The 24,463-nt window shown below is 37.1% G+C and overlaps 1 protein-coding gene and 1 long non-coding RNA gene across 4 annotated transcripts in view; one reads left to right on the forward strand and one right to left on the reverse strand.

The window, feature by feature from the left end:
• Positions 1–24,463, forward strand: part of LOC122721144 (epidermal growth factor receptor) — a 166,062-nt gene that overhangs the window by 136,493 nt on the left and 5,106 nt on the right. For all 3 annotated transcript variants that reach the window (XM_043948458.1, XM_043948457.1, XM_043948456.1), the window contains 6 exons: positions 20,083–20,418; positions 20,664–21,048; positions 21,882–22,558; positions 22,808–22,937; positions 23,177–23,487; positions 23,986–24,284. In XM_043948458.1, the coding sequence (XP_043804393.1) occupies positions 20,083–20,418; positions 20,664–21,048; positions 21,882–22,558; positions 22,808–22,937; positions 23,177–23,487; positions 23,986–24,284 (2,138 nt within the window). The remainder of the gene's footprint in view (positions 1–20,082; positions 20,419–20,663; positions 21,049–21,881; positions 22,559–22,807; positions 22,938–23,176; positions 23,488–23,985; positions 24,285–24,463) is intronic.
• On the reverse strand, positions 19,542–22,919 carry LOC122721147. Its single transcript, XR_006347870.1, has 3 exons — positions 22,792–22,919; positions 20,345–20,447; positions 19,542–19,837 (listed from the first exon to the last, which is right to left on the reverse strand). It is a non-coding gene; the product is annotated as an uncharacterized LOC122721147 (long non-coding RNA).

Here is a 24,463-nt window from a genome sequence, read left to right on the forward strand (position 1 = left end):
AGAAACATGTGTTCGCTAACGATGCCGCGCTACTTCACCACATTACTTATGTATATACATTATAGAGAGCTATCGAGAGGCAGACTCGATATTCGGATTTACGTATTTTATATCTGTCGATTTATGACCCTTCCCGTTGCGTGAATTACCTATTAGAATTTTATAGAGAACGAGATAAGTTTTGTTTGGCAGGCTTTTATTGCTCACGTTACCGTATTTTATATCGTAATTCATTCGTTTTTATAAAGTTGTGATGTTTAGATGAGAGTGAATAACTTTGTTTAATTTAATCTCTCGTGAGAGATTACTTATATAAGTAATTTGTCGAAATTGAATTCTTCGAAAAGAAAAAAAAGAACGTTGGCAGAGAGAGCGATAAATTTCACGAGACATCGATCGTTGAAGAAGAGTAGCTTCATATTGATGAAATTTTCGCGATAAATTATCACTATATATTTTTTAAAAATTGACTTTCTTCCTTGTTCAATCGAGAATTTACTCTACTTTCAATTCTTTTCAAATCACACACAATTTAATTTTATTTCTCATTCGAACATCTTCATCCCTATATGTCTATCTCGTTTAAAACAAATTCTTCTTTTATCAGTTGCCACTTGTTAGTTTAGTCAGTATTTCTCTGGAATACTTATTTTGTCACTTTTAATTATAGATGCCAAAATTATCTCTATCACGTTCGTTTTTCTTTTTTTTTTTTTTTTTTTACTTAAAGGTCTTATTCCTAAATAGATTTCTCACACGATAAAAACAAGTTTCTCTCTTAATTATCAAATCACGTGATTACTTCCTTCTATATCCATTTATTTAGATCATCCTATTCATATTAAATTTTCACTTATCCAAATCTCTCATTTCCAGAAATTTCACCCCTGAACCTAAACTCATCGATTACTTTCTGATGATCTCTTTCTGGATTCTTCACCCGAGTTATCCTTGTCACAGGTAGTACAAACGTTATCCTATGTGTAATGTCTGCGGGCAACAACTCTATCGACGTGTATGTGCTGGATCGGAAAGGGACATCTGGGAGGCATGCCTTAATTGACCGCTCGGAATATTGACGAGATCCCAGAGACGGATTGAGACGTTGAATTTCCGAGGGACGTTCGCTTTTTTTGCCTCCCCATGAAATATGACCGTTCAATATGCTAGGCAGATATTTATGTACTCGTGGGATTGCGCCCGACGTAGGGATTCGAAGAGATCGGGACAGGTTCAGGAGACAGTAGAAAGCGTTCCTTTTATTTTTTCCCTCTGTTTTTTCTTTCTTTTTTTTTTTTTTTTTTTTTTTTTCCTCTCTCGATCGCTCTCAAGGGAGATTCTAGAGGATCCATCCCTCATTGTTTCGCTCCGTCCACAAGGATATTTGCAACGAAATCGCAAAAAATATCCTATAGATAGATCCACGATCAGTTATAAAAGGCAAAAAGTAAATCCTAAAATTTACAAAGTACAATTAATTCTAATTTACACGATTTCTCGAAATTGTGGGAATGAAAAAAATTAAAAACACTAGAGGAGAGGAGAGGATCGAATCTCGTAGTCTCTTTTTTTTCTTCTTTTTTATAATTCTATTCAAAACAATGCCGGCCGACCAGAGATCATCGGCTTGCAACCGGTCAAGTCGGTTATCGAGGGTCCGTCAGAAATTCCAACCGCTTCACGGGCGCAATAAATGCCGGAGATAATCGCTATTATATTTAAACCGGCATCGAGCGGTTTCAGCCGGCCATCGCATAAATGCCATTCAAAGTTTAATCTCATCGATTACAGGATCGAGGTATTTCTGTACGCGGTAATAAACGTCGCGGCTCTGGTAACTTATTTCTCCATTATTTAACCGCTATTCGTCTCCTGGTATCCAAACCATTCAACCGGTGTCGCGACACGCGTAACGTTGACGACGAATCGACTAATTGAATCGCCACGTCGAACGCGCCCGATTGTTGCGTAAACTGTTCTACGATATCGATTCAATTAAACCTGAATTCCACGTCTCTCCCGGATCAGAGGCAAGCCTTTATCAATCATTTTTCTTCGCGATTCTCCCCCAGGGGGAGGCAAACAAGGCACGAACCTGAAGTGGACAACCCTGAAGGGACTGATCGCGTAACAGGTGCTTTCACAGGCGAGCACTAATAACGGATAAAATGGCCCGTTCGTTACGCGTTCATGGCTCGTTTCCTTTTCCCTTTTGAATGCGGATGTCAGCGGAATGATATTGTTTCCTTTCGATCGATCGATGGGTAATCGTGAAGAAATTATGAAACTTTGAAAAAGCTTCATTCCACGATAATATAATTGACTTTGTTCTTTTTTTCTTTTCTTCAAGAAAAATATTGAAAGGAGTAGCGATAGAGTTGTTTTTGAGGAACGTTCGATCGAGAGCTGATTACCTTTTTTTGCTATTTTGCGCTGAAGTTGAAGTAATTAGGAGGTTTCTTGTTTGATAAATTCTTCACTCGATGTTTTTGTACAGATATTATTAGTTTGAGATACACGTTCGTGTTTCTTGTTACATAGTTTTCAACCAGTTTTCAAAATTACAATTTAATTTTTTCGAATTGCTTATGATGCTCACGCCATAATAGATAGGATAGTTTATCTATCCGATTTGTATAATATTTGATTAATTTTAACGTTATGCGTAGAATTTAATATTTATTGATCCATCTTTCTCACGAAACGTTTGGAAATTTTTCGTGAAGACTATTCATTGAAGAGTATCCACGATCGAATCGAAAAATGGGGGAGCTTGAAAAGTCGTTTGATCGTTTGATGGATGAGAAACACAGTAATCCATTAGAGTCCCTTCGCAGATCTAGCTACGAAGATGGGTGGGTGGATGATAGTGAGGGTGAGAGATTGGAGTGGGTGGATTTTTCATCGAGAAGAACCATAAAAAGATTGAGTTGATGAAGGAGAAAGAGATATTATATACGTAGGTGGTGTGTGGAATGTTTAAAACAGACCATAATATCATAGATTCTTCTCCTTTTGATCTTTTAATCTTCCTTACCCTAATTGTAAGATCGAAGATTGCATTGATTTCGAATTTTCGATATTCATCATTCATTTGAATTAAAAATTCAATTGAATTAAAAATTCATAGATATTTTACTTGATTAAATTTACTTTCTACTTTTAATATCGCAGGAACTTAAAAACATGATATAAAAGTTGACATTTAACGATTCTATTAACTTATACAATTAACAGATATACGTAGTTATACGTAATACAATCATAGATAATTTTACAATTATAATATCACAATAACTTGAGTTTAACTTTTTTTCTATTTTATATTCTCTTTTAACTCTCTTCTCTCAAACGTCCATTCCAAATCCTAACTGACCATACATTCTTCTCCACTTTCCATTCTTCTTTACTTTCAATCACCGTGGAAACCATTTGCGATAAATCACACCAATAAAATCCTCAGGATTTTACTCAATCGTTCTGAAACCTAAATTATTCGCAATGAATAATCATCCCAAAAATTTCTCGAGTATGAAACCGTCGCTCCGTTTATTCCATAACTTTAATCCTGATTGCCGGGAAAGTAGAAGAAAATGGCTCACGTGGGAAATCTCCTTTCTTGTCGCGCCACGGACGCCATTTATATCAATCTCGTGTTCTTACCACCGATATCCTCGCGTGTCTCGAGGACTTTAATTGCTGGGTAATCGCCTGTGTCGCGGCTTGAAATCCGCCGCTTGCATTCCGTGGATAACGGTCGCGCGTAAAGTCAGCAAGGTCGACAGATGTCCTCCACCGCGGAAACGGAATTCCATCGTTCGGGTTTGCATCCAGCGCTAGGATACAAGAATTCACACGATGCAGGGCGTTGTTTCTTGCGCCCTGTGAGTCGAGATACCTGTGGCGGTCCGCTTTCTTCTTGCCCGCGAAACATATTTGACAAATTATTTCTCGTCCTTTGCCAAACAGGGCACGAACGAAAGAAGAAGAGGAAATTTATTCGTAGAAGAGGACGTTCCTTGATTGATGCAGATCCTCGAAGAGAATTCGAAATAATATCATAATATCGAAGGAAATGTTGCAATACTATTTCTAACATTTAATCATTTGTATTCTGTTTGGACGATGAGAAAATTTTGTTCTTAAGGATTTTGATTATTATTGAAGAAACTCGTCAATGATCGATTTAGTAAGGATGTTATGATAAATAATTTTATATTTTTGATAATATGAAATATCCAGATTATTGATTAAAATTTACAATATTGAACAAATTGAATAAAATGAATTCCACAACGTAAAACAATAGTTCTTCAATAAGCAATGCAGAATTATATTATAGGAACGATATCATCGATATCGAACGATTTCAAACATCACGTCGATGTTGAATGGAAAAAAAAAAATCTATTCTGAACTCCTGTCCGTGAACCCGAGCCGCAAACAGGAATAAAGCACAGGCGAGAAAATAGCCGATCGCAATCTCTCGCGTGCAATCTCTTCGTTTCCAGCGCGAAAAGAATACTTTACCCGGTGGTAATCGAAACGAACATAAATCCAGAACAGCGGGAAGAAATGGAGAACGATTCGTGGGGCGTCGAGTTCGATGGATGGAACAATAGCCGGCGTATAGCACCGAGCGGCCCTTTGCGCATTCAAAACCTGTTCCCTCGCAATCGGTGAATCTATTTGCAACGCTTTGTCGAATCTTCTTCTATTCCCTCGTAATTAATACTCGTAACGAGTCTTATTTTATTATATTTTCACTCAAATATCTTCGAATTTATCTTCCTTTTTTTGCCAGAATTAATATTCTAAGCATATATCTCTAGAGTGCACTTTTTAAGAATAAAAGTAATTCATATTCTCTCAATGTATAAAGGATTCACAAATTGTGAAAATATTAAAATATAAATTGTAAAAACTATTTACAGTAGATATCTTTATTTTCTACATCTAATTTTTATAGACGTATGAAATTACGTTCTAAAATGAAAATAAATGATATAAAAAGAAATATAATGATATCTTTGTGCTTCTGCGGTTTAGCTCAGATTTTCTTCAGAATTCACACGTGGAATCATTTTCGATTTTTTAGTTTTTGGAGCTTAGAGCTCGAGACGCACGATTCGAAGCGTGCTCCAGCTTAAATCGATTGTCGGAGACCGTGTCGAGATAAAGCGTGTCGATAAAACTCGTGTCGATCGTCTTCGGACGTGGCAGGTGCATAGTCACGGTACATTCGTTTTTACAATCAACCCGCTAGTGGCAAAAGCATTAACGACAGATGACGCGGGGATAACGAGGCGTGCGAAGAGATAAAGAGAATCTCGTCGCCGGTAGTCGTGCCGTTGCATTATGTGAGCGAATTGTTATTGCGCGATCCTGTATTCAATTGAGCAATAACTCGCCACGTTTCAGCTCCTGCTGGTTACCAGTCTCCAATAAACTAGGTTTTCCGGATTGAAAAGAGGTTTATTGAGTTTTCGCTTGATTAGCTTATGCCTATTTTTAATTCGCTTCTCATTTTTAACCGTGGCGACCCGATTTGAATATATCTAGATGTCGTAAAGGTGAAGGTGGAGTTTCGAAATCAATGTTTCTTTTTTTTTTCTTTTTTTTTTTTTTAGTTTGATATAACTGGTTGTTAATTAATTGTTAATTAATGTTTCATTTGTTATTGTTGTAATATTACTTCTTTCTTTCAATTTTTATTCGTTTATTTGTTGACTTGAGAATTGAAGAAGTTTGATGATCGATATCCATGCATTTTGAATAATGATGATCTTGATATTTTATGTGGTGAAGAAAGGAGCATTGATTTTGAATTATAATACTTTTAAAAAAAAATGAGATAATGGTGGAAATATATAGTTTTACATAATAATTGAAAGAAATTTCAAAATATATTGCGGATAAAACATTTAAATTTTAGAATATTATTTTAATATTTAATAAGTCTTGGATTGATAGGCAATCCTCAAATTAATTTGTTTTTTATTCTCAAATAGTATTTTAAAAAAAGAATTTAATTAAAAATGTTACAAAATATTGCTTAATCCCTAATTATGAATCTGATAACATAAGAAATTTTATTGCAGCACAAATTGAAATAGGCAGAATAATTTCTTCACAACAAATATCATCCATCATCGACAACATATTTAAGCGCAGCATCTAGATCTATCGCGTGTCAAAAACATTATTTCAATACAAATGATTGAACTGATAAATCATAGTCATCTTGTAATGTTGCAATTATCATCGGATCCGAGAAACAAATGTGTTAAGCGTAGGTGTTTACCATGTATAAACGTTTTCTATTTAGTTTGATTCTTTGGAGAAAGCTTCGTCAATATTACGTAAGATGTAATCTCGATGAATCTGAGAATCTTGAGACCTACTTTATCTTTATCCACCTTCGTTCAATTACGAAGCATTTTACTCTACGTTCGTGCATACAATATATAAATTGTAATAAAACAAGTTACTTTCAATTTTCAACATTATTCACGAACAATAACCAACATTGTTCCCAACATTGAATCCATATTGAATTCAAAATCCTTATTTCCACGGCGATGTTAATTCAAAAATTCCATAAAACTGACAAACCCTCTCGAAACCTCTATTAAACTAGAACAACGCCCCAAAGCTGAACGAAATCTACGATCACGAGATGCATAACTCGAGGACCTATTATATCATATTATGCATCACGAAGCGGGCAAGAGATACGAATTATGGATTCAAAAGGGTAAAGGGGGATATTAAAGTGTATCAGCCCGAGGTCAAATCGGCTCGCTTATTGCGGTGATCGAGAGAAGGGAAGCGAGGTATATACGCCCACGTGAAAAATCGCTAAGATCATCGATCGATCGTGGTTTCGCGGAAAAACACCCAGCTAACCTTGGACGATCTCGATCGAAATACGAAAGAAATTCCAGCGAATTTCCTGCAGTGGAAATTAGCCTGCATTGGCCCATCAATGGCGGCTCGATCGCGTTCAGATCGATGCACGTAGCGATATCGAGCGTTCTTGAGAAGGAATGAAGGAGGAGAGGGAAGAGAGGAAGAGAGAGAAAAGAGATGGAAGAAGATCTACGTCTCTTCAAGGGTGGTCGACGCGATTCACGCGGGATGAATCGATCGCGAGACCTCGTGTTCTGGATCCACCACAGACCGATTCCCTTTGTAGGCGCCTCGACTCGATGCGCCGCGTGTTAAATGTCAAACGTTCGCCTCGATCGAGGAACGCAGCGAACCGGATACCCCCGCGATCGGCCAAGAAGAAAAAGCGATGGTATAATGTAACGGGACCGAGATGCGTCTCGGACCGCATCGAGGCCTCGAGAAAAATTTTTCGTCACGAATTTGAGAAATGATGTTTGAAATTGTACTTATTTAACAGAGTGAAGTATTTTACGTAATTTATATTTTATTTGTTACTGTTAATTGCCACCCTTTTTTGCAATTTATCATTATTTCTCTTTCATTTTATGCTGTTTAATTTTACGTTTACTTTACGTTTCTCACCATAGCAAAATTTGTAACACGCTGCACGGACACACACACAATTGAATTGTTTCTACGTCGATGTACGTTCTTCCTTACGTAGAATCAATTACACTTATGAAATACGCGATACGTAATACACCATAATAACTTTTTCAAAATAAACATCTCTTTTTTAATGTGTCTACATTTACAAAGGAACAAAGTAAAATCAATTTATAACTTGAAGCAAATTGAAGTCGCTAAGCTACGTTGGAAATGGGCATATATTCCATGCGATTTGTTAGCAAACATTCGTCATGGCAATTAAAATATCCCGACGAAAATCCCTATATACGAAGGATCGCGTTCTTCGCGAGCGAACCGAGAGCAAAACGTGTCGAGTTTTCGTATCTACGTGTTTATCTGCGGTTCAGGGATTCCATAGGTACGAGTCGGTCGGTTTACACCACGATCTCAACCTCGGTCGTATATTAAAATCTCCCCTCGCGTCGCAACTGGCGAAACCGTTCGAAAAGGGAGAAAAGAGATTGTTATCCAAGGCGCGAGTTATACGTCGGCCATTACGAATCCACGATTCCTGACCGCCAACGAGATGATTTACGATACGGAGTATCGATAATTCAGGATTCCACGATCCTTGAAGGGGTGAAAGCTGCTTTCACTAGTCAGTCGATGCTGGATGGATATTTCCTACTAAATCTAATCACATTCCATTGCCATTAATCTTAACCAATAATGAGAGACGTTTGATTGTAATTGATAACGATAGAAATGTCTATCTTCTCTCTAGTTTTCCCTTATTAGCAGTCATGCTTAATTATTACATGTTAAATTATGTGCATGTCTTTGTTTCGATATGTACAGAATATAGTATATATTTGAAATAAGATTTATGTATCGTTTTTTTTATTGGGAATGACGTGTTAAATGCTTTAGAAAAGTTTCTCGCTTATTGTGAAATAGCCAATAGTGAAGGGATATTATCAAAATCATTAATGCTACCGTTACACCGCTAATGAATAGCTGTAGGCAATATAGAATAGTTCAGTTAATAGATTGTCTGACAAATATACTGGATGGAAGTTCTTGAAGATTTATTTATGGAATTATAATACATATGTAATAATTTGTAATATTGTTATTGTTCCTCTTTCATTCTGAAAAACGACATGATAATATTGTTAATAAATTATTTAGTTATATAAGTAAGCATCTTTTATAATATTCTGACATATATGACATACATAAACTTGATTTATGAACATTGCGCAAAATTTCATATAATATGAAAGCCTGCGGTCATAGTTAACAAAGCTGTTCTTTTAACAACTAAAAAAGATAGAATAAGGCATAAATTTATTTTCATGTCGTTATTACCTGGATGATGAAAATTGCGAGCCTAAATCAATTATATTTTCGACAATTCAAAGAAGGTCGAATGTAATGACCTTGACCATAAATCATAATATTTCAAGGGGTTCATATACGATCTTTGACCATGAAATAAAGTTAGATATGTATCTATTTCTATTGTTAACGGGCCAACTTCAACAAGTTGATCGCAAATTTAATCCCTTATCCGTTCTTTGTCTTTGAGAATCATAAAAATTCGAAAAAAAAAAGTAATTTTCAATCTTTGCTATCCTTGAATTTGATAATTTATTCTTTTTCAAAATATATTAACTATTAGAATTTTCATATAAAATAATTAAAGATCTTTCCAATTTTTCTCTTTTTACTTCTCTTCCATCTCAAAAGAAAATTTATGTAATATTATTAGAATTAACGATAAAATTACTTTGAAAAAATAATTATCCCCTTCAATATTTAAATATTCACTAATCTCCTATATATTGTTCCCCTGAAAACAAAATCTCTTAAAACTTTTAGTCACCAACATTAAATTTAATCACTTTTTCATCAATCTTTTCGAAAAGAAGAAGATATAAGATACTCACTTTGTTACATAAAATTACAAATATGATGTAAGAAAGAATCAGGACATTTCCTCGAGTATCTATGTCAAAGATAATGTATTCAGCAATGACACGAGCAAAAGCAAGGACTCAATTCACGGAGGAAAGACAGTGATGGCAAAGATGATATGTACGAGTGGAGGTTGAAAGTTAATACTCAGAGGGCAAACGCGAGTTCGCGTGCCCTCGTGCAACGTTCTGCCTGATGACGGCTGCTGAGGTTGCCGAGGTGAGATGAGAACGAGAAAGATCGAGAAACAACCTCACCGCCTTAGGTAAGGAAGAGAAACGATGGAACGAGAGGCGAAGAACATTCGTGCCACGGATCCAACAGAGAGACTCGAACAAAGCGCATTCCACATGCAGTCGTTCGTTCCTCGTCCAAGTTGTTGCCCCCCGTACTTCATTTTGATTCGTCGTTACTTTCTCGCCTCTGCCCTGGGCGTATTATCCTGTGGATGGATATAGGAGGACAGAGAAGATGTTTCTTTTCAAACGATGCCGCCATGTTTTTCAGAGAATTCAAATTTCGCGCGCTTTACTGCGATTAGTGATGCCTCGTAAAAGTAATAATTTGTTGGATTAAATTGTATTTTTGCATTGATAATTGAATATTCATTATTGAATATTGATAACATTAATAAATTGATTAATTGGATTATTTCTTTTTTTTTTTTTTTTTTTTTTTTTAGTACAAATTGAAATAATAAAACTTATGAGAAATGGAAGAAATTTTAGAATATAAAGAAATTTATCGTAAAAGGATTGAATTTAATTTTCAATTTGTTTAAAAAAGTATTATTTCTTTTATGAAATCTTGTATCTACTCGTTTGTTCAGTCTCATTATCAATATTTTAAACGTGAATTAGTATTGAAATTAATATACAATTAATATTAAACTATATTAAGATTGACTCTCTGATAATAAAAATGCATCTAATAAGTAAATTAATATGTATATGGAATAATACATTTTTTAAATTAACATTTATTAGAAAATTTAATTCTTCTTCAACGTTACGACTTGAAGACTGTGACTTGAAAAATGTGACGATATGCATAAATTTATTTTCACGATTGCCACAATTGCTCTTTCAAATTAATTCTTTCTGTTTACATAAGAGTGAATTGCATTTCTAAAGTATTTCTAAAGAAATACCGTGGAGAATTATGAAATTTTCTTTTTATTATAATCTTATATAAAATTTAATTTATACCTAATTGTACATATTCAATTTAAAATCAATTTTACGTAACAACAAAAAATTAATTATGTAATCAATTATGAATGATGTGTCAAATATTTCTCTTCGCTATTGAAAACGTATCATTAGAGATAATTTGAGTTTGTATTCTCTTCAATTTCTAACTATTGCGTTCATAATGAATTTGTTAAAGAATTTTTAGTAGAAGAATAAAGTATACTAATTAAAAGTATTGACAATTTGTGCAATTTACGTAATGACAATGTGAGATCACGAGGCGGAACACCTATTAGATCTCTTTTACTTCACGTGGATCTCAAAATAATAAAAATAACATGCGTCGTTAAGATTAAATGCAAACTCATTTACTTAACAATGTGTGCAACATTTTTTACACTCTTGATGAAATTGAAATTAAAAATCAAGAATCAGAAAAACAAAGAGGAAAAATGAGAATTAAGATGGCTATAAATTTGCAATTAAAATGATCTTTGCAATTTGTAGTTAATTGATGTGTATTTAAATTATGCAAAGATCATAACAGGAAAGGCTGTTTTTGCGTATTATTGCAAATGAGATTCAGACAAAGGATCGACAAAATATCCAATGATCATCGACACAATTAAACCTTGAAATTAATTGAATTTAAGTATTTTATCAAACAATATGTTACACAAAATTCTATTTGTTATATAAATTTTATACGAATATGAAATATTTTTAATTGCAAATGAATGAAATTTAAATAAATGATAGATAAAATTTTTTTTATCGTAACATTTTATTGAACAAATTACTTGATAAGTTATATTGCCTTTTTTTAATTTGATTTTATATTTATGTATCTAAAAAAAAAGTAGAGACTGTAAATTTTCTGATAAATAACATTCATTTTAATTGTGACAAGATAGAATAAAATAATTTCCAATCGTTATTTTTTTTACTCTCTTAATTCAACATACGAATAATTTGTTTTATCTCATTATCATATAATATTTATTACGCTTCTTAGTTAATAAACAATCGACTTACTTCTCTTGTTTCGTCCAATAATATTCACTGCATTAAAATATTGATAATGTATCTCTATACTCCTCGATAGATCAAGGATCGAATTTTCGATCGAGAAATACAACAACAAGATTAAAAACAAGGCGTCATCTTAGCATTCTCTGTACATAGGAGGGAATGGAGAGGAGCTTAACCGCAGACTCGAAAGCAATAAACCATAAAGCTATTAATGTTACGCCCTAAGATGGTTATGCCACGGTTTATAACGTATACGAACCACTTATATGTATATCTTGTGAACTCGAACTCACAACACAGCCACTCTACGTCGGCCTTCTTTTCGCTCTTCAATTCCGCGCCACGATCGAGGCTCGTGCAAGGTCATGGTGGTTGTAACTTCACTTCGAATCCAGAATGACGAAGCGATTCGTCGTTCGCTTAGTACGCTATTTGCTATAATTTTCCGTGGCACGATCGAGAAATAAAAGAGGAAAGAAATCAAAGAAGAAAATTGTTAATAAAGATCGCGCAAAGGAAAGAAAATTAAAGAAAATCTCCTATCTGTTTAAAAATTGACTAAGTGATATACCGATTATCCTTCATAATTAAATAAGATCAACTTCGTGTTGATCTCGAAAGAAACATTATATTGCTGTAATATAAATATGATATCCTTGATCCAATTTATTAATTTCTGTTTTGCTTAATTGATTCGTTTTATTCCTTTCAAAATATCCCCCCTGAAAAATATTTTTTACAAACTTTTAATGAAATATAGAATATGATCTATATTTCTCTTTCTGTAAATATCTATACACGTATATTATATTAAATGTGTATATTCGAATCTATTCAATATCTTTTATTCCTTTTTTTTTTTTTTTACTCGAAACAATTTACAATTACTTACGATATACTTCATTCCTGCAACGTAAGAAGCAACGTAGAAGTCGAATTTATCGGAACCACTGAATATCTCGAACCGGTTTTTACACTATTTCCCTTATCGCGAAACGAACAATCGACGGTGTCCGTATTTCGAAGCACCGATCCAAACGAAAGTTATTTGAATCGTGGTCAATTTGGCGCGAAAATAGAACCGTAATACAAAACGCGTGGTTGGTATCCGCAATGCCATATACGTACAAGGTGTTACATTATTTCCATAGCGTGGCGTGTTTGTTCGAGAAGTGATATTTAGAAGTGTGGTCGCGGTAATGGGACCACGGGCCGCATAAATATGTGTCAAGACACGAAGTTCGAGTTATTTTTGTTCCCGTTTCATTTTGCTCCCCTTTTTTCCATGGCGAAATCTTTGCCTTTTTTGCCGATTACGAGTGTACGGCTCACGGTGAACCGGGGGATTACACGCAAACCGGGAACTCGTATCGATGATTAATTGCTTTTCGCTTACACGCAAACCCGTTTTTGTCGCGGGCAAAGAAACCGCGGGAGCCGAGCGATTCTTTCAATCTCGCCATTTATTTTGTAACTTTGCGACGCCACGTTGGAGATTCTAACGAGCTTTTTCGTTTTTTTTTTGGCCGACGTAATTAACATCGCGTATAGGAGTTTAAACGCATACGTCACGCCAATGTGTTTTCTGCGGTTGGTGGCCGGTCGATTTTATTGAATAATCTCGCCCCGATGCTCCGTTTTAACACTCGATAAATCTTTGATAGTGTGCGCTTCGATTACAGATCGGAATCTGCGATTTACATGAACGCAAGATCTCCTTACATTGGATATAATTTAGTTTGCGTTACATCGAGAGATTGGAATTATAATCAGAATAATCTAAATTATCGATCGAGAGCTTAAGAGATCGAATATCAACCCATGTAATTTCCATTTGAAAGAAATATACAAGTCTCTCAAAAATTATCAAGACATTTTTATAAAAATCATGTCATAAAATCAGAGGTCTAATGTTATATTTCTCGTCCACGATTTCGATCATCTTCTAATAAAAAGGTACGCAATATAACCTTTAGTAAAAATAGCTTTATCTCGCGTTCATGCGAAGCAGACTCGAAGTATCGAATAAAGAAAAGTCACAAAGGTGTATGCATTAATCCTCGAGTAATGGAGATTCGAATAAAGCGACAACAAAGCGGGATACTCTTTATTCAACCCTTATGGCTTGGTGTCAAGAGTCAATGCTCGTAACGCTTCTCGAGCAGGACTGAGGATGGCAACTCGTGTTTACATGGTGACTTTTATTAGAGAATCAGTGTTCGGTGCGGTACGACGAGTTTCACCTTCGAGGTGGAAGGAGCCCATTGTTCCTCGGCGTCCGGCCTCTCGCCTGGACGGGTGTTCCTAAATTATTGTTTCTCCTTCGAGCTTCCAACCGTCTCCCATCTTCTCACTCTTCTCAATCGAGGTACTCATTCTTCTGCAGGCCGATCTTCTTGCTCCGTTACCCCTTAGAATGTTCGAGGGAGTGTTCAAATATATCCACAGAATCGGAAACGTTAATTTCTCTTCTTTAGAAAGTCTAAATTATTATTAGCTTCTCATTTCTTGTCAAAAAACAAATGATGATTGTTTAACGAGAAACTTATATATCGTTGAGTGTCATTTTTTTTTTTCAAATTGTCTCACAAAATACCCATTAACATACCAATATATATTGTTGAAGCAGAACCACTAAATATAAATCCGTATTACCATATCGTAAATGTATATAGACATACTGACTTACTCTATAACGATACAGCGTTACCATCTTTCTATTACAGAGCTAGAGATAAATCATCCTATCCATCTCTCTTCCTCCTCCCTTTGTCTCAGAAAGAAGCAGAGCTCCAATGGTTATTTCTCGCGTTTACGATACCCTGTCTTTATTTCGACGTGGGGTATGGTCGGGGCCGGATGGGAGTCGAATCGGCGGGGAAGAATCGAGAAGAAGAGGCTGCACGGCGCGTATCGATGTTTACGAGGCGAAATAAACGGCGGCGACGGCGCCGCCGCCGCTGCCATCGGCGTGCGGTTATTTCGTATTACTTTGCCCGTTTAATGGCGTCCTAAAGTGGCGCATAAAAATCGACGCTCGCCTCCTAGAAGGTGGTCGCCGGTGCCGCGCCATTCTTTCAAACCCGCAAAAGAACCATCTCGCCGCGGGATTTCGGTTTCGTGGCCGTTCAACGTCGTCGGCTCGTTTCCTTCGCGTGGTGCCCCCTCCCTCCCCCTCCCTCGCCAACGGCTCGCCGCTTTTTGCCGACAGATTCACTCATTGGCGAGTCCACGTGGCGATGGCTCTCTTCGCCGGCGATCCTCGCGGGTCGTCGACGGTGGTGATCCGCCGATGATACATTATGCATCGCGCGGGAGACTCGTTTGCGTGATCCGAGCGTTGCTCGGGGAATGGCCGAGGGAATGGTCGCGAAATTTGCGAGGAATTGTGTAGCAAGGATGAGGTGTAAGAGTGAACGATTAGTTGGGGAGAAGTTTGTAAGCGAGAGATTCAATTGATTTTAGGCTGGAGTATTGATATTTGTGATCAATATTCGATGGATAATGTTGATTGGGTTGATCGTTATTTTGTAATTGTGGAAAGTATTCGAAAATATAGGAGGCTTGAAAGTTATGATATTCACGAATCGCATTATGCATTAAATTTATGAATACATATATCTATTTTATATTTAATACTGGTTTAATCATTTGAATATGAATTAAAGGTAATTTTAATGTTAATAAAATATCGTTTTTTAAAATAATTTGTAATATGAAACGCTGCAATTTTGAAATTTCTCTTTAGTAGATAAATTATGTAAATTTTATGCAGTCTTAAAGATAAAAGTAAGTAATCAATTTCGCGAATATATATGGAAAATCGATAAAATTTGATTTATATTTTGAGTTTGTCGTATGACCTAGTTAATAACGGAAACAGAACTTTGTAGCACACGATTGATAAAATATTACTTTTTAAAATTTATTTTAAAATTAAAATCGTGTTCTACATTACGTGTCCTTTTTTTTAATTTTTTGAAAATGACTTCATTTTTATATCGTGAAATAAATTATGATCGTTAAAGAAAAAAAAAAAAAAAGAAGATACGATTCAAAATTACACTCGTATTTTTGTACATTTGATTTCACTTATGAAAAGAATGCTATAACAATTTACTACAGTTTTACTAGATATGATTTTTTCCATCCTATTAATTATCTTTATACTTATATGCCCAATTTGCATCAATTTATCTTGAGATATTCTTTATACAAAATATCTTAAGATTCAAGTTCCAACGTGACAAAATTAAAGGAAACACCTTGTATACATAAAAAAAAAGAAACTTTTTACATTATTATCACTTAAGAATCTTGTTCCAGTGTCGTAAAATTAAAGGAAACCGCTATCAATTTCGCCTCATCTCCTCCCATAAACGTCAACTTAAATACACGAGAGGCGCGTGAAAATCGACACCCTAACAATAATTCCTAGAAGCAGGCAGGAATAATTGGGCGAACCATAGGGGAATTCGCGCCCCATAATCGATACCGGGTCGCCATTGTCTTTCAGGAGCGCGCAGGCGTCGTAAATTTAGGAGAATTTTAATCTCAGCTCAGAGGAGTTCGGCCGGTAATTTTCGTAACCCCGTTGTCGAAGATAATTGCCACGTTTCCGCAGCCCCACGGGGCTCGAAATTCGCCGATGAATTTCGTGGCCCGATCCCAGGCCCGAAAACGAAGGAGAACGTGTTGCCTGGCCGACCTCGACCGACACTTCTTCACGGCTCCAACTACCACTTTTCTCCCCCCGACTAAACCGGGGACCATTCGCCTCTCTCGGTTATCTCGCGCGTATCTCTCCTCTTCTTTACTCTTTTCTCCTCCTCTCTCTCTCTTTCTCTCTTTTAATACTTCTTTCTTTCTTTTTTCTCTCATCGCGACCTCGCCGTAACTTTCTGTTTGACGCGGCTCGGGAACCACCGACGCGACGGTGGTTGCATCGGCTGTCTCGTAATTCAGTTACCTTGCAACCTCGTGAAAGATCTTCGTTCCCCCGAGTACGCTTCTGTTGCGTGGGCAACAGTGTGAAGAGTCGCCTTTTACGAGGAGTTAGAGGTTTTTCGGAGGTACTTCACACTTCCTTGGAAGTGATTGTTGGAAGAGACTTTTATGGTGGAAAAACTTCTCGATTATTTACTGAGCGTGTAAGGTGAATATTTGATACCTGTTTGTTTGATTTGTTGGTTACTTGTTTAAGATTTATAATTAGTCTCAAGTATAATTCAAACGAAACATTTTTGTTTGAGTTGTTCTTTTTTTAATGGCGATTTTCAAATTAATCTTTAACTTTTTTAATATTTTCTTCTTTTTCTAACGTAAATTTCATTAGAAATCATCATTTAAAATCAATTTTTGGTCGATTTAACGTAAGAAAAGGTTACGTATACAAAGAAAATTTAAATACTCGATCGAACAGTTCGCAAGGTTCTCGGAAATCAGGTTGATTTTACGGCCCGGAGCGCAGAACGTGATCGCACGGCGCCGATGAAAAGTTGCGAAGAAACGAGGGAGAAGAAAAGAGATCGACACGTCCCCGGAGGGTTCGGAACCAGTGCTCCTTATATTCCTCCTGTTGTAAGAATTTCCATCGTACCGCCGTTTCACGGAGCAAAGTGGGACGAGGAGAGACGTCGCGCGGAATATAAAAGGGAAACGCAAGTGGAAAAGGAAGGATTCTGCTGTAAAATAGCAAACGAGTAGAGGAAGGGACGAGTCAGGGGGACGTACGAGAGTTCAGAACGTGGCGTTGCCTGAAAAGGAAGCCGACGGCGCCTCCAGTTAGCGGAAGTCGCCCTCCGACTAGTTTTACACGCAACTGATTGCGAGTCCCGCGAATATAACCAGTATTGCGACTAACAATCGAGTCAATAAAATTGACATCTGAAGAAGAGTATCGCTAATTAGTATCGTGATTACCCGAACAAAGGGACGTTTTAACATGTAAAACGCGAATTCATTCCCTAGAACTCGAATTCGAATTTCTATTTCATTATTAAAAAGAATGACGCAAATCAAAGATACTTGTTTAATTGAGAATAAGAATATTTCAATCGATCATATTCGAAATTTAAGAATTGACCCATCTAAATTAATATCTAACTTTCTAAAAAGTTAAATCACGTATTCCGATCCTTATAATTAAAAAAAGATTCCCAAGTTTTACATACCCTTCCCAAGAGAAGCGAATAAAAACCAACCCCTTTCCACCGCCAAAATTTTCTAACGAATCGCGGAACGGAACAAAATAGCATAAACCTGTGTCGGACAAATTTAATTTAATAACCCTAATGAACTTCTTGCTAGAACGTTCCTCTCTACGTAGCGATCGGGAGGCTGACCCTCATGCCTCGCTCGCAAGAAACAAAGTTGCCGCTTCTTATCTCGGACAACGATTAGGACATTAATCTTCGAAGCGATCGAGGCGGAGGAAACGCGTCGTCCGCGAGGCTTATTGGCCGACAAGAATCCCGCAGCGATGCAGATCCACGTCCGATCCGCATTCTCAAAGTTTGTGGCGCCGTTCTGCATTCGTCCACAACGTCGCAGCATCTGGCCGCTACGAAATACCGAGGGTCCGGTTGTTCCGACGCTTCTTCCCTTCGACCCATCTCTCTCTCTCTCTCTCTCTGCTCGCCCCGTGCCCATCTCGTATCCGGGGTATCTTCTTCTACGCGCGGTGGCCAACCGAGATTCGCAAGAAGGATGTCGTTGCGCAATTATTTTCGCATGATTCCGATCGGCCGGCCAGATTAAGACCGCCGATGGAACGCAGCGTCGCGTTCGTTTGCGATCCGCGTTACGCAGCAAAACCGAATTCCCGAGGACGGGGGGCCGATACGTGCGAGTATGCGCCGCGACGCGGGCGACGCGATTCCATCCCCGGCTCCCAGGGCCGAATTTCGTCGCCACGTCGGGACAAAGACGTAAACAGATGAAGAAGTTGGAGAGGAAGGGCGAATCTTCGTTCGGACGTCTGTCGATCGGAGATCGGTTTTTGCCGCGCTCGTTTCGCCCACGGCCACGTTTCGCCCATGGCCCGTTCCCCGATCCCGATGTTCCGCTTATTAACGAAGTTATGAATGATATCGGGCGGAAATTGGCCGCGCGATCAGCGGCGCGATTGATAATTAAGGTTATTAGGGTTTTTTGGTGATCGGGTTTGGGAAATTATTTGCCCCAAGTTAGAGGGGAGAATTTGGAACGGAGTGGATAAAATTAAACTGCTTAGGATTGATTCTTGGATTTATGGATTGATCGTTTGGAACCTGTTCGATAACGAAGAGAAGTTGGTAAATAATCCTGGATTTTTGAGAATTGAGAATATTGAAAATATTTTCAAGATGATTTAAAATAATTAAGGTTATTAGGGTTTTTTGGTGATCGGGTTTGGGAAATTATTTGCCCCAAGTTAGAGGGGAGAATTTGGAACGGAGTGGATAAAATTAAACTGCTTAGGATTGATTCTTGGATTGATCGTTTGGAACCTGTTCAATAACGAAGAGAAGTTGGTAAATAATCCTGGATTTTTGAGAATTGAGAATATTGAAAATATTCTGAGGATGATTTAAAATTGCGTGGAAAATAAAAATTAAAATTTATATGTATTATAATTGAAGAATGAATAATTTCTAAATTTAATTTTGCAAAAAGTTTTTTATATTCCACATAAATCACGAATTTTAAATTATATGAAGTTTGTTGTCACTTTATCCTTTTGAATTTGTTCACATTTCCCTGAAATTAAAAAATAAAATTTTAATGGCAAAACAAATATGTGGAAAGAAATATGTATATATATATCAGATATATTATCGACGCATAATCATAAGTATCTTCGTCGTAGAGTCTTTCACACGTAGTTGCTCAACGAAATCAAACGTGCACGCGTGTTATGGAAGTGATTCGCCCACTGGCACGGTTTCAAAGTTTAGAAAGCTATCTATAGATCGTGGAAGCGTTTTCGACGATGTGGGTGGCGACCTCAGCCACCGTTCCACTCCGTGATTCTATGAACGGAGAGGGTCGTTGACGTACGGAAGTCGTGCGACCAGTCTCTATATCTCAGTCATTTACGAAATGTCACCGTAGTTGTGTCGATAATTCTACAACATAGTGCGATGGATCGTGTAAGTTTCATTGTATTTTCAAACACGTGTTTCTCAAACTATGACATTTGAGTATCTTGTTCAAACGCGTATAAATTGTGAAGAGCGTTAACGTTTTTAACGTTGAGATTATGATTAAGAGAATTTCGTAAAATGTGATATGATTTGTGAAATTGTGTGAATGTGCAGTTGAATTAAAATAAGTTGAAATGTATATTAAATACTTCCTTTTTTTGTTACAGTTTGCATTGGAACCAATGGCCGCCTCTCTGTTCCGTCCAACAAACAACACCACTACCGGAATCTTCGAGACCGGTACACCAACTGTACTTACGTTGACGGCAATCTGGAGATCACATGGCTCCAGAACGAGACATTCGACCTCAGTTTCCTCCAGTACATACGGGAGGTCACAGGTTACGTGCTCATCAGCCACGTGGACGTCAAGAAGATCGTTTTGCCGCGATTGCAGATCATACGAGGAAGAACACTGTTCAAGCTCACCATTCATGACATCGAGTTCGCCCTATTCGTCACGATGTGTCAGATGCAAAATTTGGAGATGCCAGCCCTCAGAGGTAAGTCCATTTTATTAATTTCTTACTTTCTATAAACAAGATTCAATATTCAAACTTTCAAAATATAATAGTATTATAAGTACAATTAATACAAGATTAATTATAAGCATTATTTAATTCCAATAAATACTATCAATTTTACCAATTTTACCACAAAATATTATTTACCATTGTTATTAAAATAATAAAAAAGTACTTCGAATTTCAATGATCGACCATAACTAAATCACGCGTGTCATTGCCAGATATACTCAACGGCAGCGTGGGCATGTACAACAACTACAACCTGTGCCACATCCGCACGATCAACTGGGAGGAAATAATCACAGGGCCGAGTGCAATGTACTCCTACGTGTACAATTTTACGTCGCCGGAACGCGCCTGTACACCCTGCGATAAGAGCTGCGAGCAAGGCTGCTGGGGCGAGGGGCCTGAAAACTGTCAGAAGTATTCGAAGACAAACTGTTCGCCTCAGTGCTGGCAGGGCAGGTGCTTCGGGCCCAATCCGCGGGAGTGTTGCCATCTTTTTTGCGCCGGTGGCTGCACAGGCCCGAAACAGAGCGACTGCATCGCCTGCAAGAACTTCTTCGATGACGGTGTGTGCACGCAGGAATGCCCGCCCATGCAAAAGTAAGTAGAATGATCCGTATCTCGTTGTATCCTCCTCCCCTCCTCTTATGCACGAATCTGAATTTGGGTCGCGGCCGAGTTTCAATTTTGATTGACAAATCGTTCGTGGATTTCTTAACACGAAAATAGTAACAATAATTATTCATTATCAATCCTTTGGTACAGAATATGATAAATAAGGGAAAGTAATAGATAATTAAAATATATAATTAGGACATGGAAGATTGTCTTGCAACTTGTTAAAATTTTAATTTTAATCGATTCACAACACGTACAGATATTGATCCCTATATAATTATTGATCCTTTACATAAAGAAATGGGAAATGCACATAAATTTTTAAATGAAAAAAGTATATTTCTTATTTATTTACGTAAAAGATCAATCGATAGCTCGATTATAAACGTCATTCCATCCTTACACGATTGAAATAATGAAATTCGCTCGCTACACCCACGCAATTAATAAAAACCAATACCTCCAGATCACAGAATCGTTTTGCACGTCTAACAATATCGTACATGACGATAATATAATATTTCATGGATTATATACCGGAATGAGTAATCAAGAACTAGAAACGTAAGAATGGTCTATGAAACCTCGTTGATGTTCGAGCATTACTCGAGTTTACCTCACGTTTCGAACACTATACCGCGTTTTACAACAATATCCTTATCATCGATAAATCTTTCCTGCTTACCGATACCTGCTTTCCTGAATACCGATTTCCCGGATGCGAAATCGCGTTAAAAATTGAAAACTCCCGCCCTCCCAAAGCTTTACGACTCTGGGCATTACGACTCGAGGATTACGACGATCATTTCTTCCAGATACAATCCTACCACGTATTCGTGGGAGCCTAATCCTGACGGCAAGTACGCGTATGGCGCAACCTGCGTGAGAAGATGTCCGGAACACCTTCTGAAAGACAACGGTGCTTGCGTAAGATCTTGCCCGCCCAAAAAGAAGGCGTTGAACGGTGAATGCGTGCCCTGCGACGGACCTTGCCCGAAAACCTGCAAAGGTGTCGAGAAAGTGCATTCCGGGAATATCGACAGCTTCAAAGATTGCACCATCATCGAGGGATCCATCACAATTCTGGACCAAAGCTTTCAAGGATTCCAACACGTGTACAGGAATTTCAGTTTCGGCAAACGATACGAGAAAATGCATCCGGACAAGTTGGAGGTGTTCAGCACGTTGAAGGAGATCACCGGGTTTTTAAATATTCAAGGCGATCACAAGGATTTCAAGAATTTGTCGTATTTTCGGAATTTGGAGGTGATAGGCGGAAGAACTTTGACCGAGTACTTTGCATCGTTGTACGTTGTGAAAACGTCGTTGGTCTCGTTCGGGCTTAGCTCTCTCAAGAAAATTTATTCCGGCTCGATAGCCATTCTGGAGAACAAGAATCTATGCTACGCGCAAAGTATCAATTGGACCAGGATCAAGAAATCGTCGGAACACGAGAGTTTGTTGTCCAATAATCGGAACGAAAACGAATGTAGTGAGTACATTATTTGACAATTATCAATTTTTTTTTTAATTATTCGACTTATCAAACAAGAAAAATAATTAATTTAATACACGAATGGGTTATTCATATTTGTATTATGAAAATTTTTATGTATCTACATAAAAATACGTTAAGATAAAAACGATAAAGCTAAAAAAATAATATAGATAATAATGATATTATATAAATTTATAATGTATTAAATAAATATATTATATAAATACCTTTTTACGATTGCAGTAAAAGATGGACTAGTGTGCGACGAGCAATGTTCCGACGAAGGTTGTTGGGGGCCCGGCCCGGCACAGTGTTTATCCTGCAAGAACTTTATTTTAGGAAACGATTGCCTTCAAGATTGTACCGCGCCAGGGTAAGAATAAAAATTCACTCGAGAAACTCGTATCAATTGTATCGTAACGTAAATAACACGGGTTACTTCTCTATGTTAAATTTGCCTACCTCAGATTGTGGATCGAAGGTAAACTGCAAAATACCTGAGAAGGCTTTCGTTTCTTTCGCTACACGCTTTTTGCTCTCTTTTTTACACTTTTTATTGTCCTGGCCTCTTATCGAAAAGGAAAACAATCATTTTTATACCGTTTTATACAGAATCTACCAGGCGGACGAGAAGACCTGCAAAGTGTGCCACGAGGAGTGCGATGGTTCTTGCATAGGGCCGAACACGGATCACTGCAAGAAATGCAAACACGCGCGAGACGGTCCATTTTGCGTGCCAGAGTGCCCGGCCTCGAAATATAATGACAACGGTGTGTGCAAAAGCTGTCACGGGAACTGCGTGGGTGGTTGCGAGGGACCTGAAAACAACATAGGCCCTAATGGATGCCACAGTTGCGATAAGGCGATCCTCAACGACCATGTACCTGAAGGATGTCTGCAAAAAAAGGAGCCCTGTCCTGACGGTAGGTGACCAAGCATTTATTTCATTTCAATGAGGACAAGCTTCTTATCGAGTTGAAATTCTAGTACACTTAACTGTACACTTCAAATCGTAACTTGATTTTCAAGAATCGGTTTGTTTGGTTTGTCGTCATTCCTATACTTACTCCGTTATTAATGTTTCGAATCTCATACTCTAATATTCGAATCCATAATTTTTTAAGAAATTGTTATTAATTTATTCCAAATCTATGGAATTCAATTACGATTTCGAATTTCGAACATCGAGTAACGGATGACAAAACTGATTAAATAATTTTTAAGCATGGATACTTCTTGATTATTTTTATAAAATTTTTTCATATTACGAATAATGGAAATATTCGATAAACCTGTATAATAATACATATTAAGATATTAAGATGCAAATTAAGATGGAATATTTTTTTTTCAAAATTTGCTTGTAATAAAATTCAACATACCTTGAATGAAAATTATAATGTAATAATTTTATTTTACAGGGTATTACTACGAATGGGTGAGTCCTCTAGAGCAAGGGCCACTGAAGCCATTAGCAGGCAAGGCTGTTTGTCGCAAATGTCATTCTCGTTGCAAGAAGTGCACGGGATACGGTTTCCACGAACATGTGTGCCAAGAATGTACAAAATACAAGAGGGGTGAACAGTGTGAAGATGAATGTCCCGCGGATTATTTTGCAGACGCCAATAAACTTTGTATACCGTGCTTCAGCGAGTGTCGAGGATGCTTTGGACCGGGACCTAATCAATGTTATAAATGTCGAAATTATAAGATCTATATTGTACGTATATATTCATTTTTTAAATATTTCTAAACTTGTAAATCTCATTTTTTTTTTTTTTTAATTCTAATTTCTAATAAATGATCCGATATACTTCATTCTTAATTTATAAAAGAAAATTTATTTGATAATATCAATAATATTTAAATAAATTGAAGAATAGAATGTAGAATGATTCT

Source organism: Apis laboriosa, unplaced genomic scaffold, assembly GCF_014066325.1.
Source record: "Apis laboriosa isolate Shangri-la unplaced genomic scaffold, ASM1406632v1 scaffold14452_cov158, whole genome shotgun sequence".
NCBI classification, from domain to species: Eukaryota; Metazoa; Arthropoda; class Insecta; order Hymenoptera; family Apidae; genus Apis; species Apis laboriosa.